This window comes from Cuculus canorus, chromosome 2 (assembly GCF_017976375.1).
Source record: "Cuculus canorus isolate bCucCan1 chromosome 2, bCucCan1.pri, whole genome shotgun sequence".
Lineage (NCBI taxonomy): Eukaryota > Metazoa > Chordata > Aves > Cuculiformes > Cuculidae > Cuculus > Cuculus canorus.
Window position 1 is genome coordinate 48,002,697 of NC_071402.1, and position 15,233 is coordinate 48,017,929.

Sequence of the window (15,233 nt, forward strand, 5' to 3'; positions counted from 1 at the left end):
CTCACTCAGCATCTTAATCCCACAGAGTAAAGTCATGTATTACTACTGGGTTCTACCTGATGTCTGCTGCAGATCACTCTGGAACCGTTTTCAGTTAATGAAGTGTGTGTACAACATGAATTAAACAATAACTCTTGCAAATCACTTTTCCTTTTAATTATTGTTCTGCTAACAGAATAGACAAATGATTAAACAAATAGCACGGAAGTGTGTATAGTTAAGCTGCTATGAGTCAGATCATGAAGCACCTAAAGCTGGTAGATATCTTGAATATATCCCCAGTTTTCTCTCAGTTGAAACTTCTTGGTGTGGCTGTGTTTTTTCCTGTCTTGTGAGCCTCATAGCCTGACTTCCACTTGGCACCTGGGCATAAAGCTTGTGAAGTCAATTGAAAATAGGAATTAGAAGCAAATGGCTGTATTTGTCCCAGAGTAAGTGGCAAAACTTCATTTGGTTTCTTGTGACCCACTGAAGTAGCCTTATACTCTGCATGGGTTGGGATGCTGGAACGCAGTGCTCAGCACGAAAGCAGAGGTTTTCAGAAGCAATTACTGAATTGGCAGGCTTGCCTTTCAGAAAGCGGTAAGCTGCTGCCTTTTGACAGCCAGGCTTTCTTTTAGTGGTATACGTTGGTTACTCCAGAAAGGCTCAAAATGAGTAGCACTTTGAGATATTCCTGGATGGTCTGGAGTTGCAGGATAAACTACAGTGCATGAATATAAAGGTAGAAAAGAAAAGTGGGTTAGAAAGAAAAAAAAAAAAAAGACCATTAGAAACAACACTGATGTACTGAAGTATCTCTAAAGGATATAATGACAAATCGAATTATACAGGTAGGAAAATGTCGTTGTCTGAATAACCTGATTATATTCCTTATTTATTTTGCATCAGCAATTTCTGTTGCTAATTTTCTCAGCTTACAGTTGAGCAAGACATTTTCCTGGCTGCTGTAGACCACTCATGTATCAAAAAAAAAATTTAAAAAAAAATTAACCTATTTAAGCCAGTCTTAGGAAGTACTAAAATCAGACCCACTTTAAGAGTGCCTGCTGGTGATGCAGGTTAGAATGTAGTTCAATTCTTTGTGATTGTAACAGTCCACCATGATGTCAGAAACCCACTTCTCTTGGAAGTTATTTGTAATTGTAGTAAAGGATATCTCATGGGCATTTCACATGCCACTCTGACAATTCATTGAGCTGAAATGTGAGCATGTGCACTGTGTTAGTAAGGCTAACAGATCAGCTTACAGATACTGAAGTATCCAGTCTGAATAAATGACTAATTTATAAAGTAAGGCTTTTTTAATGCTTTAGTGTAGTTCATTGAAATTTCTCTGAAAAATACGAAGACTTGTTAAATACAGTGTGTTCTTAGAGTCAATAGTGTTTAGATATTAAGTATGCAGATAGGTAGACAATATAAGAATGTTTCCATATAATTTCTCATTCTTCAAAGATAAAAGGAGTATCTGGCAGGTAGTTGTATGTCAGCTATTTTCTTATTCTGTTTATTTTATCTGCTGCAGAGTGATCCTGAGTGGATAAATATACCTAGGTTTTCCATTTTATGATACACACTTTTAAGTGTATTGCTGGGGTGTGTATGTTGTTAGCACTTGGAATTTGTTGCAATTTCCGTAATGTCCTCTAAGTGAGCCTTAGCCTTGAGGTTGATGCTTAGGCATTGAGAATAGCGTTCAAGAGAAATAATACTGTTCAGCAATTTTATAGAAAGAAATACGTTATTTTTTTCGATTGTATGCATGGGGATGTTATCCAGAAGTGAACTGGATATTTTCAAAATGCAGAAACACAGCTAGGAAACTCAACACAAATATTTTGGCTGAAAAGTAAGTAAGGAAAATTATGTACTGTACCTAAATATTCTCAAAAAAATTTGACGTTAATAATATAGCCTATTATATCATTCTATGCTCAGTCTTCGGTCACGTAATTCTGCTGTTATGTACCTAAGATAAAAAGAGCAGAAGCAGGTTGTCAAAGAGTGCAGACCAACATGAGCAGTTGAAAAAGCTTTTTTATTTTCTGAGGAATGATTCTAGGTGAGTGTACTAGTAAGGTACATGAGGTTAGACATGTATTTTATAGATACTGTTAATCATTTATCTCATTAAATCTAAGTATGAGTGGTGTGGCTCTCTAGTACACTTTAAATGAATTTGCATGTTTAGTTCTTAACATTTTGTACACTACACATGTATACATACTTTGTAATTACTTCCATGCAAGTGTTAACTTGAAAGCTTGCTTAAATACCATAGAGAACTATAATTTTATTTTAGAATGATGTAGTCACAGAGGTTCTCTCTTTCTTTTTTAATAGATGACACTTGTCTTGGTTTTAGGACAAGAAAATACTCTTAAATTATGATTTCTCTAGGGGTCTAATGTTTAATAATAAACGTATGCTAATACTATACACTTTTTTTTTCTTCTGTTTAAAGACAGTTTCTGTAAATCCTTGTGCACGGCCTTTGAGCATGTGAACTGTGTTTTACTCCCATGTGTCACAGGTGGTGTGTGTGTTATTCCAATAGGACCAAAAGTATACCCTTTAAAAGCAATATAGTTACACTTCAGATTACAAGTGAATGCTTCCTAGCACTTTCAAATAATATAGTTACTTTTTTTTTTAAAGCAGATACTTTGCTGAAGGTGTAGAAAATACTCAGAAATATTTAAAAATGGACAATTTGCTTTACAGATTGTGAGATGCTCATCTGATTATTTATGTGGAGAGTATTATTAAAAAGCAGTAGAACAAGATACTTGATTATCCTTTCTATTGCATATAAAGTGACTAGGTGCTGTATAGTATATCTGGTTAGGCCTTTTTAAAATGAAAAGAATCCATATAATTGATCTGTCAACAGAAAATGGCTTTTCGAAAGCATGCCTCCCTTCCATGTTGTTGTTAGAAAGAACATGGTTGGTATAAACAGTCATTATTCTCAGGGAAAAAAAATTCTGTCACATTTTTGTGAAAATCTTTGCCTAAAAACCTACAGTCAGAAATCACTCTTTGTTCGTACTTAGTTGAACACTGAAAAATGAAGCAAACTGATCTAAATTGAATTTACAAGACTGATAACCATGCGGTTGGGGGGAGAGTGGCTACTGCATAACCTGTACTCTGTCAAGATAATTTAATTATCGATGGTTATACTTGAGTATAATTTGTTACTATGCAGTCTTTGAAAAGGAAGAATAATTCTCAGAAAGCATTGGCAATTTTGTACATTTTTACCAGGATACTATCAAAGGAAAGGGATTCTGATTGAGTTTCGTAATATGCAGTCACCTGGAGTATGAATAACAACGAAGTGGCTAGCAGGATGTTTTTTTCTTGTTTTTTTTTGATTACTGGAGTTTATATGTAAGAAGATGAAGGGAAAGAAAGTAATTTTTTTTATGAATTTGAATATATATAAAATTAATACTTTATGTTACTGTGCAATAGTTGTGAAATAATTTTTTTATAAAAAGTTGTTGTGATAAGATATCACATGTGGTCTTCTGGACCACGAAGGCTGTAATGCTCATTTTAAATATCACCTTTTTGAAAACCAGTAATGACTAAAGTTTAGATTCATTCTCTTTCCCACTTCCTGCTTTTCAGAAGTAAGTCTGAGAAGAGCCAGAGGTGAATCTGGCTCATTCTTCTTCCTTTTGGGCAAGACACTCTTCTGAAGAGCAGATGTAGAGAGCAGCCATAGCTGGGATGAGAGGTCAGCAGAGGCACAGAGCTATGGGATAAATTGCTGCCTGTTTTGTTGTATGTTTGTTTGGTTTTTCTCCGTAGTCACTTAATGTGAGCTGTTTCTAACTAAGAGTTTTGTTTGTGAACAGAAATGATGCTTGGAGGAGGCCCAGCTTTATCCATGTCTGGGGTGTGGGTGGTCTGTGCCTTTGAACTCACGTAGGAGCAGTCCTATTTGGCACTCAAGTTGTTAAGTTCTTAAATCATTAGGTGTAGTGACGCTTGAGTAAACTCTTCTCGGACACCTCTTTTTTTTTATTCTAAACAGCACAGAATTTCCACGTTTGAAGGTTGACTAATCAGAATTACAAAATCAGGACTTAGGTAATAATTTCTGAATACTGGTATAGTTGTTTTAACTGGTAGGTTTATATCTGTGAGTTAGAATCATGCATTTTCTCAGTCGACTGTCATGTTTCAGCATGCTGTTGTGGTAAACTGACCCATGCAGCAAGGCTCAGTGGTGAAAAGAGTAGGGGATCAGTGAGATGGTCAGCATCTGGGGCCGGGTCCTTCTGTTTGTCAATTTTGTCCTCCCATGTGGACAGCAAACCAGAGGTTCTGTCACCTTCTCCAAGTCTTGTGGTCCTGTAAGTCTGTAGATCCATAGGAAAGGAAGATGCAGTTGTACTTCACGGAGCAGGTAGGATGGACATGAGGAGCAGTAGAGATTACTAGAGACGAATCTCTATGAAAACTTATTTGAGAGGCTGAGGTTTTTATTAGCATTTCAGTGAAGTACTCTCACTGTTCATAACGAAGACCTGAGGCAGCATCTGCAAGGAGGGCCACAGGAGGAGCCCTAGCAGTGAGGCTTCAGCCTTTCACCCAGGCAGCCTTGTTTGTTCTTCCTGGGTTCAGTGCTTTGTGGACGTACCATACACATCTCCCCAAGGTGAGGTTGGTGTTTCACAGAGGGAGAACTCCAAACTCTGCAAGTCATCTGCAAAGAGCAGTATCCCTACCCCCAGTCCAGCAAGATCAGTATTAAGAAGGTTGACATTTTATCATTTATTTTAAAGAGTGCTGTGCTTTGTCTCATTTTTGTACATGATGGACTCTTTTAAAGTACAGTTTTTTCTGTCAGGAGGGGGCAAAAGGGAAATTCCAGGTAACTGACAGGGTGCCATAAAGAAACGAATTTTATATGTCATCTGAACATCAGCCTGGTCCTTGAAGTTCAAATAGAAAAAGGTACTATTATTCTTCTCGATACCTTCCTGGAAACAGTGCATTACAGAAGAAAGCCTATGATGCATGACATTTAGTAGTGATTTTTCTTGAGAGGACCTTTAGGTTTTGAAGCTAAATAGTTTGTGCATGGTTTAGCACAACATAAAAAGTCCAATAACTGAAATGAGGCATAAAGCCTCATTTCATCTTCACTATGTGCATTTCAGCACAACGTTCATAATGATGTTCTGCACTTCTGTTGCTCATACAATAAAAATATTTCATGATGGTTTGGAAACATTAAAGAATGATCATTGGTTATGAAAACACACTTCCATTTTTTATCTACTGTTATTTGCAGTAGCCCAGAAGATAAGTAGTAGTGAAAGCAATTGGGTAAAGAAAGCAGCAACCTATTATCAATTCTGTTTTGTGCACTTCACATCATTATCTATACAGTCGGTTTTACTGACTTCTTGTTCCAGCTTGTGTCTTTCAGATGGGACAAAAGGAAGCAGGGAGATGGAGGATGGGAGGGAATTAAACAAGAATGGGTAATTCCTAAGTAGAAAGTAGATGAATAGGCAGGTGCGGTACATGAAATTGCTTTTAAAAAAAAAATAAAAATGAGAGGTTTTTGTGTGAGGTAAGCATTTACTGCTGCCTCCATCATGTAGATGAGAAATGAGGAAACTTGGGTGAAGACCTCATAAGTGACCTACCTGAGATGATACAGCTGAATCACAGGCTGAGCTGGGCATGTAAGTTAATCTCTTAACGGTCTTCTGGGTTTCTGCCTTACCTCTGTTGGCAGAGAAAGGCGCTGGAAGCGTGGCTGTGTTTGCAATTACAGTTGCAGCATAATTAAATTTGTTGTGTGTTTTTGAGGAATTGATTTGGCTGGATATTTATTGTGAGGCTCAAGGTGCATATTCTTGCAGCCATTCTAATAAAAACCAACTGAAACATAGCATAGGACATGGAAGAGAAATGGTTTTTTTTCCAGGGAGGATGTCGAGGTGAGTGGTGGGATGTGTGTTTGTGTGTGTCTCTGTGTGTGTCTTTGGGAAACCAGCTTATGTAGGGATAAAAACTTTTCTCTGCCTAGCAGTCAGCAGAAAGCTATCACTGTTACATGGACTGATCCCTGAAGTACAAGTCTTAACTCATAATTGCATACAGTAATAGCTGCAACAAGTTAAGTCTTTCTTCTTTTCAATATTTGTTCTTAATGCACTTTATTTCACACTGAGTTCAAATAGGCGGCCTTTTCATTTTATTGTTTGGTTTTTGTGTCTGTTTTACAGTGAGGTTTCAGAGCTGTGATGGGAACAAAAAGATACACTTTGGAATTAGTGAGCCTGAAGATTTCAGAGTAGGTGAAGATGGTGTGGTCTATGCAGAGAGAAGCTTTCAGCTTTCAGCAGATCCCACAGAGTTTGTCGTGTCTGCTCAAGACAAGGAAACGCAGGAAGAATGGCAAATGAGAGTGAAGCTAACCCCTGAACCAGCCTTCACAGGGGCTCCAGAAAAGGTAAACCAACAACTGAATTCTGCCTGTAGAAATGTCTCTCTGCGAACTGGCCTAAAAATAGGGTTTTAACTCTGCCTGTCATGTACCTCTCCACAAGGTGTTTTATTAATGGACAACTAGTGCATGCAAAGCTGGAACCTCAGGACAAACGTTTTTATAGCTTGTTATTTTGTGGCTTTGCTAAGGCATGGAAAGGCATGCCTGTTTAAGTATATAGGATTTGTTTATGTTTTGAGCTTACTTCGTTTGGGTAGTTTGAGATTTATACCTGGATTTAAATCAGACATGGTCATTTCTTTATTTTAAATTGCTTGAAAGTATTACAGCATTTATTCAAGCAGTTAAATATAACCACGAAATAAACAAATTTGGGCTAGTATGCATCAGTCACATTTATTAGATAGAAGCTGTAGATTTACAGCTGTAGTCGGAAAGCATTTCTGGCAGGGAATATTGGCTTTGTCTTGTCCCTTCATAATCAAATTGGAGATTGTAAATTATTCATCATTCCAGCACTACTTGGTAAGGAAGGTAGTCTCCCTCTGCTGGAAGCTGCTGTAGGATAAACCATGTACTTCCACAAAAATCAAACCTACAAATATACCAAGCAGTATTAGGTCTAGTGGTTTTTTTTCTGTTATATTACATGCTGCCTGCTGTTCCTTACTTTTTGTTATAAAGTGCTCAGTATACAAATAAAGAACAAAGTTTATTCATAGATTAGCATTCCTGCACTAGATACACATTAAAGATTTAAGCATAATGTCAAAATGGACAGCATGGTTCTGCAAGACATTTTTTCCCAAGACCTGGAGACCAAAGCTGTGTAATCCTCAGGTTTTGTTTGCTTACTTGATGATTGTTTTAAATCTTCTAAGCTGTGTATGATAGGAAATATCATTTTATCTATAAAAATCTAGTGAAAAAGCAGTTGCTTATGTATGCCTGTTCTCTACAGAGATCCAATTCAAGCATCCATGCCATCAACAAACTATAGAGTAGTGGAATCTGGCCTTCAGCTGAGCCACTGTTTTTACTCTGTGGCATATTTGATTAGAGGTTTTTTTTTAAAAAAAGGTTTAAAAGATTTGGATAAAGTTTTTGTCTCCACCTTTAAGTAAGCTAGCGTGGCTGTATGCATGCTGGCATCCAAAGGCTAAAATGAGTGCTGATATAGAAGGGAGTAGGAAGGGAATGTTGACACCCAGCAGAGATTAATGCACAATGTGTAAAGTGGGTCATCTACTGCATCCATCATGGCTGACATAGGTTTAAAATAATTACAGCATTAATTCTATGGGATTTAATAGGGTCATAAATATTTGAGACATTCCTTACCAGTATGTATTAAACTTCTCTTGGAACTCAAATTATATTTTAGCACACCCAGATCTGAATTTAATGTACAGTAGCACATTACCTGAACTGAAGTTCTAGTTAATGAGAAACACGTAAAGGGATGCTATTAAATTCTGCAAAATATTAACTACTTTTCAGAAAGTGCAGAATAGTTTACACAATAGTGCCACATTATAAATGTTTTTTAATTCCCTTTCTCTTTTAACTTGAATAAGGAAAAAAGAAAAGGAGTACTTAAAATTTTGCAGTGCAGTTCTAAATAATATTGGTTATTTTCATACTGCACTGTGGATGCAAATAAAATAGTTCTTTAAACATGGAGGAAAGGCAGCCTTTCAGTGAGTTATGTAATTGTATCTGAGTTATTCTATAACATCTAGTACTAATTCTTTTTCTAACGTGTGCTTAATTTCATCTTGTACCCGGGAAAGGACCAAAAGAAAATTGAAGACATCATATTTCCATGGCAACAATACAAGGAGAGCAGCCCTCTGAAGAGGCAGAAGAGAGACTGGGTTATTCCTCCAATCAACCTACCAGAAAATTCTAGAGGACCTTTTCCTCAGGAATTAGTTAGGGTAAGGAAGTTAATAGAAATGTGGTTTCAGCATCTCTCAGAGTTCTTCAAGAGTTTTTGTGCAGATGATGTCTTGTTCATTGTCCAAACGTTTATTAGAGTCCTTTAGGCTGTTTATTGTTGCTGTCTTTGTGCAGAGTTAGCTGGGCTGCATTTACTAGGTTTTTTTTAAAGTTGTCGCTATGCTCCTGTACTGGAGGAAGGTGACCTTGGTTCAGGTGATAGGTGCTGTGATATTTTCCGTAAGTGGTTAAGGAGGATCTCTGCTGGTTCATGTGTTCTCCAGTCTTCTGCACTGGAGTTTTCCACCTGAGGAAGGGTGTGGGTGTGAGCAGGAGGAGGAGTGCAGCAGGAGGCAGGAAGAAACAGATATGATGCAGTGAGGACAGATGCTAGGAGCCCAGCACAGGAGAAGACTTAAGCCATGGTACTGATTGGTCATGACTTCTACATGGGTAGAGCATTAGCCCAAGTTGACAGGATTTGGTTTTGCTCTTCTTCATTGATGCGTGTGCTAGGGATTACAGAATCACAGAATCACAAGGTTGGAAAGGACCCATTGGATCATCGAGTCCAACTATTCCTAACACTCCCTAAACCATGTCCCTAAGCACTTCATCCACCCGTTCCTTAAACACCTCCAGGGAAGGTGACTCGACCACCTCCCTGGGCAGCCTGTTCCAGGAGCCAATGACTCTTACTGTGAAGAATTTTTTTCTGATATCCAACCTGAACCTCCCCTGATGGAGCTTCAGGCCATTCCCTCTTGTCCTGTCCTCTGTCACTTGGGAGAAGAGGCCAGCTCCCTCCTCTCCACAACCTCCTTTCAGGTAGTTGTAGAGAGTAATAAGATCTCCCCTCAGCCTCCTCTTCTCCAGGCTAAACAACCCCAGCTCTCTCAGCCGCTCCTCATAAGACTTGTTCTCCAGCCCCCTCACCAGCTTTGTTGCTCTTCTCTGTTGACGCTCCAGAGCCTCAACATCCTTCTTGTGGTGAGGGGTCCAGAACTGAACACAGTATTCAAGGTGCGGTCTCACCAGTGCTGAGTACAGAGGGAGAATCACCTCCCTGGACCTGCTGGTGACCCCATTTCTGATACAAGCCAAGATGCCATTGGCCTTCTTGGCCACCTGGGCACACTGCTGGCTCATATTCAGTCGGCTGTCAACCAGCACCCCCAGGTCCTTCTCTTCTGTGCAGCTCTCCAGCCATTCTTCCCCCAGTCTGTAGCGCTGCATAGGGTTGTTGTGCCCCAAGTGCAGGACCCGGCATTTGGCCTTGTTAAACCTCATCCCATTGGTCTCGGCCCAGAAGTCCAGCCTGTTCAGATCTCTTTGCAGAGCCTCCCTACCCTCCAGCAGATCGACACTTCCTCCCAGCTTAGTGTCATCTGCAAACTTGCTGAGGGATTCACCTGCTCCTCACAGATGCTTTGCCCTTCAATTTTTTTTCCTTCAAAAATGAGACCAAATTTCAGTCTTCTAGCAAAATAGGCACATTTCTAAAGGGCTGCTGCAAGTAGCAGAAGGGAAGTCTGTATCTTTGGTCTGCAAAGATATTGGGGGCTAGGAAGGGGAACCAAACCAGAATTTTTGTTTCTTAATGTGATTTTATGTTAATATACATTTTCTCTAGGACCTCATTCTGTTTAAAGTAGAAAGAATATTATTTATTTATTGTGAGAGGTAAGTCGTTCCTGAAAATTCATTGACCAGCTTCCTGATGAAGAGTGCAGTTGAAAACTTCGAGCTTTATACCATTTCCAGAACAATTATTTTTAAAAGTTTAGCTTCAAGATGGAAAAGAAAAATAGCTGCTGCTGGTCTCAGCAGCAGTCTCAACTACTGGTTGGTTGTCACTAATGCAGACATTATCTTTTTTTGACACATAGATTAGGTCCGATCGTGATAAAAGCCTCTCGCTACGGTACAGTGTGACTGGCCCAGGAGCTGACCAACCTCCAACAGGCATCTTCATCATCAACCCCATCTCGGGACAGCTGTCTGTGACAAAGCCTTTAGACCGGGAGCAGATTGCTTCTTTTCATGTAAGACTTTAATTTACTGTAGATCAGATTACCAAATTGAAGATTAATATCTGCTTCAAACATGACTTGAGCAGCCAGTATTTAGTTTTCTATGAAATATTATTTGAAGAGTTTGTAGCAGATTTGTATTTATCTTACTTAGTGAGGCTAACTCTTACTATGTTTAAGCAGATTAAATATATTAACATATGTAAACAGTGATTAAATATATTTAGATAAAGTAATCTTAAAAGATTGAAATATGAATACTGTAGCTTATATTTCAAATACAGACCATTGATCACAGACTCCACTGTATTGTATATTTTCCAAAACTTTACTTTTTAATTTAGCAACTTACTGCTAAACTGCTATTAGAATTGTAGCAGCAGTGATTAGAGAAATGGATGGGTAGAATAACTTACTAATTTTGACTTTGAGGGCCAAAACTAAGTGCTTTAATGGAATTGTAAATTAGGTCTGTCAGCTTATGAAAATTATATTCTTTGCTCTAAAGAAATTGACAAAGTAGACCAGGGGTTCCAGTATTAGTGGAAAAGAAAGGTTTGAAGAAAGAGGAGAAAGCAGGCTTTGGCCTGAACTTGTCTCTGCTTTTGAGAGACCACACTGAAATCATTGCAGAAGTCACTCAGATCCTAGAGAGAGTTTCCAGCATGTTGTGGATGAAAACGCTCCTTGCCTTGTGCTCCAGGAAGCCCTTTGAGTGCTTCTGAACAGAGGCCACAGCAGGAGTTATCTGGGGGGAGGCAAGGGGAATGGCTTTCACGAGCACAACAGCTCCAGCATCTGTAAGGTTTTTACTGAGAGTTTGACACTGGCAATTCAATATTTTACTGGCTTAGGGATTTACATTTATATGAGTTATTTCCAGAGTGGTGAGTTAATAATGCCCTCTTGCTCTTGTCTAGCACATTTGTAGGTAGAAGATATGTGTGTGTGCATACATATACACATGCATATATATGAAAAATATATATGTATATAAATACATAAATATATATGAAATTAGCTTCATCAGGACTTGTATAGGAGAAGCTTTCTCTTTTGCCTAACAACTGCCAAGCTCTGGCCTGGATACATAGGTTTACATTCTCATAAAGTACTGTGTTCCTCTTTTTTTGGCTTTCCAATTTAAGGTGACTTAAGTAAACCTGACTGTCAGAGGTAGTTACTCAGTCCTTTTTGACAGTCAGAATGTTAAGTATCTCAGTGTCATTGAAAACCGGCCCATAAACTTCACCTTAATTTTAGCTTGGAATTTCAGTGTGTTTGCTGACAGCGATTTATCACAAGCCTTAACATTAGTGTTACACAAAGCTATTCTGTATGCTTTTCCTGTGCATTCATGTCTTTTTGTATCCGTACTATCAGTAAAGAATTTTCAAAAGTGGTGCCAGTGTTCATTCCATATGGACTGTTGCTACCTGTTTAAAATAAATGCATATTTCTAGAGTCAGTTTTCTAACAGTTGTTATTGAGAACAGACTTACATGTAACAGTAGGCATTGTTATTAATTGAAATTACATTACTCAAAACAATTTGCAGCAAATCAAAGTAGTAAGTCTGCAAGTTAAAATTAAGTTTAGAAGTCTGAACAGCAGTTCCGTTAGCAATCTGAAAGCTCAGGTGGTTCATAGCGGGGAGTAGTGGCAGATACATTGGGCTAAAAATGTGTAACCTGAAACTTCCTGTTGCCGTTGTATCTATTTTTGCCTGTATGTTGTGCAAATTCTAATAGTTTTAATGATTTTTGCAGCTGAGAGCACATGCAGTAGATGTAAATGGAAACCAGGTGGAAAATCCTATTGACATTGTTATTAATGTCATTGATATGAATGACAACAGACCTGAATTCTTACACCAGGTTTGGAATGGGACAGTCCCTGAAGGCTCAAAGCCAGGTAATACACGCAGTTTCAAAAAGGGAGTTTGGGGGAAAGCAAGTGTTAACATTTTGAGGGTGATGAAGGGGGAGTGCCTTCAGACCTTGTAACATTTTCAAAGGTGTCTTGTTAGTGTGATGAGCAAAATCTCAGATACCATCTTATTACTTCGACTTGTTTTTAATTCACTTCTTAGCCTGCTAGAATTAGTTTCCAAAGGAAGAAAGTATTATGTACATAAACTAAAGCGGTGGAGGCTAAGAATATAAATTCTGGAGTCCTGTTTTTGAGAATCTCATTTATAGTGCCACCGTTCTTACAGTTATATTTGTGATAACTCTTGACATTCATTTAGTTGACAGCTCAGTGTATAAGAGACTTCCGAAATATCAGCCGATCCAGTTCTAGTTCTGAATCTCAGAGGCTTTGGAAATACTGGGATTTAAAATCAAAACTGTTTCATGCGAATTCTCGAGACAACCTTAAACGTTGTTCAGATCTCATTAAAATTCTAATCTGCTCAAACTAAACTTTGCACTATGGCAGAAACAACTTTAGTAATTTCTCAGTAGTGCAAAATGATTTTTTTAGAAAGGTTAGCACAAGAAATCTGTTTTTTTACTTTGCAGCATTGACTTAACATTTGAGATGGAAAGAACAGGTGTCTTGAAGACCTTTGAAGGAGTATTATTTACATTGATTTTCAATCAGTATCAGCACATGCACCAATTCTGAAAATTAAGTATATTTCCTTTGGCCCAATTAATAACATTTCTGTCTAAATGTGAGGAGCTCTGTTGTTACGGAAATGTTATTGATGGCGGAAATGTTATTGATGGCAGAAATGTAGGATTTCATTGTTTATGCAGCTTCTTCGGTTCTAAGCAAATCTGATATTTTATAAACACAAAGTATTTTTATCTCCTCTTATGTATTTTAATTATTCTGTTGGTGAGTCTTGTGTTTAACCAGTTTGTTTTAAGTAAGAGAAGGAATGTGCAGAGTTTACCAAAAGAAATACACAATTTGACCATTGCTTGTAAGTGATCTTGTGTAATCTGAGTGAACTGTTTATATAACATCAATTATGTATCCTGCTGCTAGGAACCTATGTGATGACTGTAACTGCCATCGATGCTGATGATCCCAATGCACAGAATGGGATGCTGAGATACAGAATCTTGTCACAGGCCCCAAGCAGCCCCTCTCCAAACATGTTTACGATCAACAACGAGACTGGTGACATTATTACTGTAGCAGCTGGGCTTGACAGAGAGGTATGGTAGCTCTTAATCTCATAGGTGTTGGGTTGTACTTCATCTTGTGAAGAAGCGCACTTTTTGCTAGTAACTCACAAATACTTCTCTCCCTCCCTGGGCTGAGCTTTCTCCGTGGATAACAGGAAATTAGCATGAGGATTAAAACTGGACCCACGCATTCTGTGCATGTAGTCAATTGGTTCTGTGGGGTCATGTAAAGGACCTTGTCTCAAAAAACAGTTTGTTTTTAAGGAGCAGGTACACACTAAATCACAGCAATGCAGATAAGGACCTCATGTCTCTGGCCTGGGTGGTGAGGTGGGGGAGGTGTTCCTCAGCTCTAGCCTTTTCCTCTTGCTGAGCTCCATAGGCAAAATAGTACAGGGAAAATGGAATTAGCTGTATGTTTTATTTATTTTGGAAACTACAGGAGAGCTTTTGTCCTCCTTCTGTCCTCTTCCTTGCTCTTCACAGAGAAGTGGTAAATATTTGAAATCTTCTGGGTGCTGTGCTGCTAAATTTACAGTAATTCCCTGATCTGAATTTTGCTTATTAAAATAAACCAGGAACAATATTACTGATTTTAAAATTTGAAAGGAAGGTTTCCAAGAAATAAACCAGTCAGTATTGGAAACTGCATACATAGAGAGTTGTCTCAAGGCCTCGACATGCTTAAAGGTAATAGTAATATTAAAAAAAAAATTATCTCTGGCTGTCAGTAACTCTCTGTTTCTTGCTGGGAAGGTCCTGTTCTGTCTAGGCAATTCTTTACTCTGCCTTCCACTGAAGAAGAGGAAGGCCAAATAATCTGCTGTGGTTCACCCATCTGTGAGGTGGGAATAAAAATATTTCCCTCCTAACTCCAGTTCTGTTATATGAAATAATTGTATTTTTGAACCACTTTAAAACTTCAGAAGAGATAAGCATTATTGTATAAACACACTATAAAATCCAAACAAATCTTACTTAAGTACATCTTGCTTCAACTTCTGTTTTGATAACCTCATTTTAGCTCATTAAAACTGAAGTATCTTTTAAACTGGATTTGGTGTTCAGCTTTTAGCTGTTTGCTTATACTTATTTAAAATGGAGAAGAAAATGCTCTGGGTTGGCCATTAATATTCTGATGCATTTCAGTTTGAAAGGGGTAATCAGAAGATTTGAAAAGCTAAAGAGACTGTTAGATATTGCAATTTTTGAAGTTTTATTAAATTTCCTTCAATTTAAGTCAATTTCGAAGAGGATGGATTTGAGGAAAGGAAAATCCTGAACTTTACAGTATTGCCCTATTAAATAAAAAGAATGGTGGGCAGCTTTGCCTTTGTTTTTAAAATCCCCTGGTCATCTTTGACCTGTGAAGTTTCTGAAAGGCATAGCGATAACCCTGAGTTTTATTATTTGGTGACTTAGCTGTACTGGAGTGATTTAACTTGGAAAAAAACCAGCTGTCGGTGGAGCTTTGGACCTTTACATTAACAGTTGGAAGAGCCTTGTCATTTGTCATCAGTTTTCCTGATGGATCGCTGTACTGATGCCCAAAGGAGTATTTATAAACATTTCTTGTACGTGCTGAATATTAGTGATTAAAGTTAAATCATTCAAATATTAAATTAGAGT

At 38.1% G+C, this 15,233-nt stretch overlaps 1 protein-coding gene across 1 annotated transcript in view; it reads left to right on the plus strand.

Annotated features, from left to right (window-relative positions):
• Positions 1 to 15,233, plus strand: part of CDH2 (cadherin 2) — a 115,103-nt gene that overhangs the window by 68,177 nt on the left and 31,693 nt on the right. Inside the window, exons 3-7 of the mRNA XM_054059195.1 lie at positions 6,264 to 6,490; positions 8,281 to 8,427; positions 10,318 to 10,473; positions 12,231 to 12,375; positions 13,462 to 13,634. Coding sequence (XP_053915170.1) covers positions 6,264 to 6,490; positions 8,281 to 8,427; positions 10,318 to 10,473; positions 12,231 to 12,375; positions 13,462 to 13,634 — 848 coding nt within the window. The remainder of the gene's footprint in view (positions 1 to 6,263; positions 6,491 to 8,280; positions 8,428 to 10,317; positions 10,474 to 12,230; positions 12,376 to 13,461; positions 13,635 to 15,233) is intronic.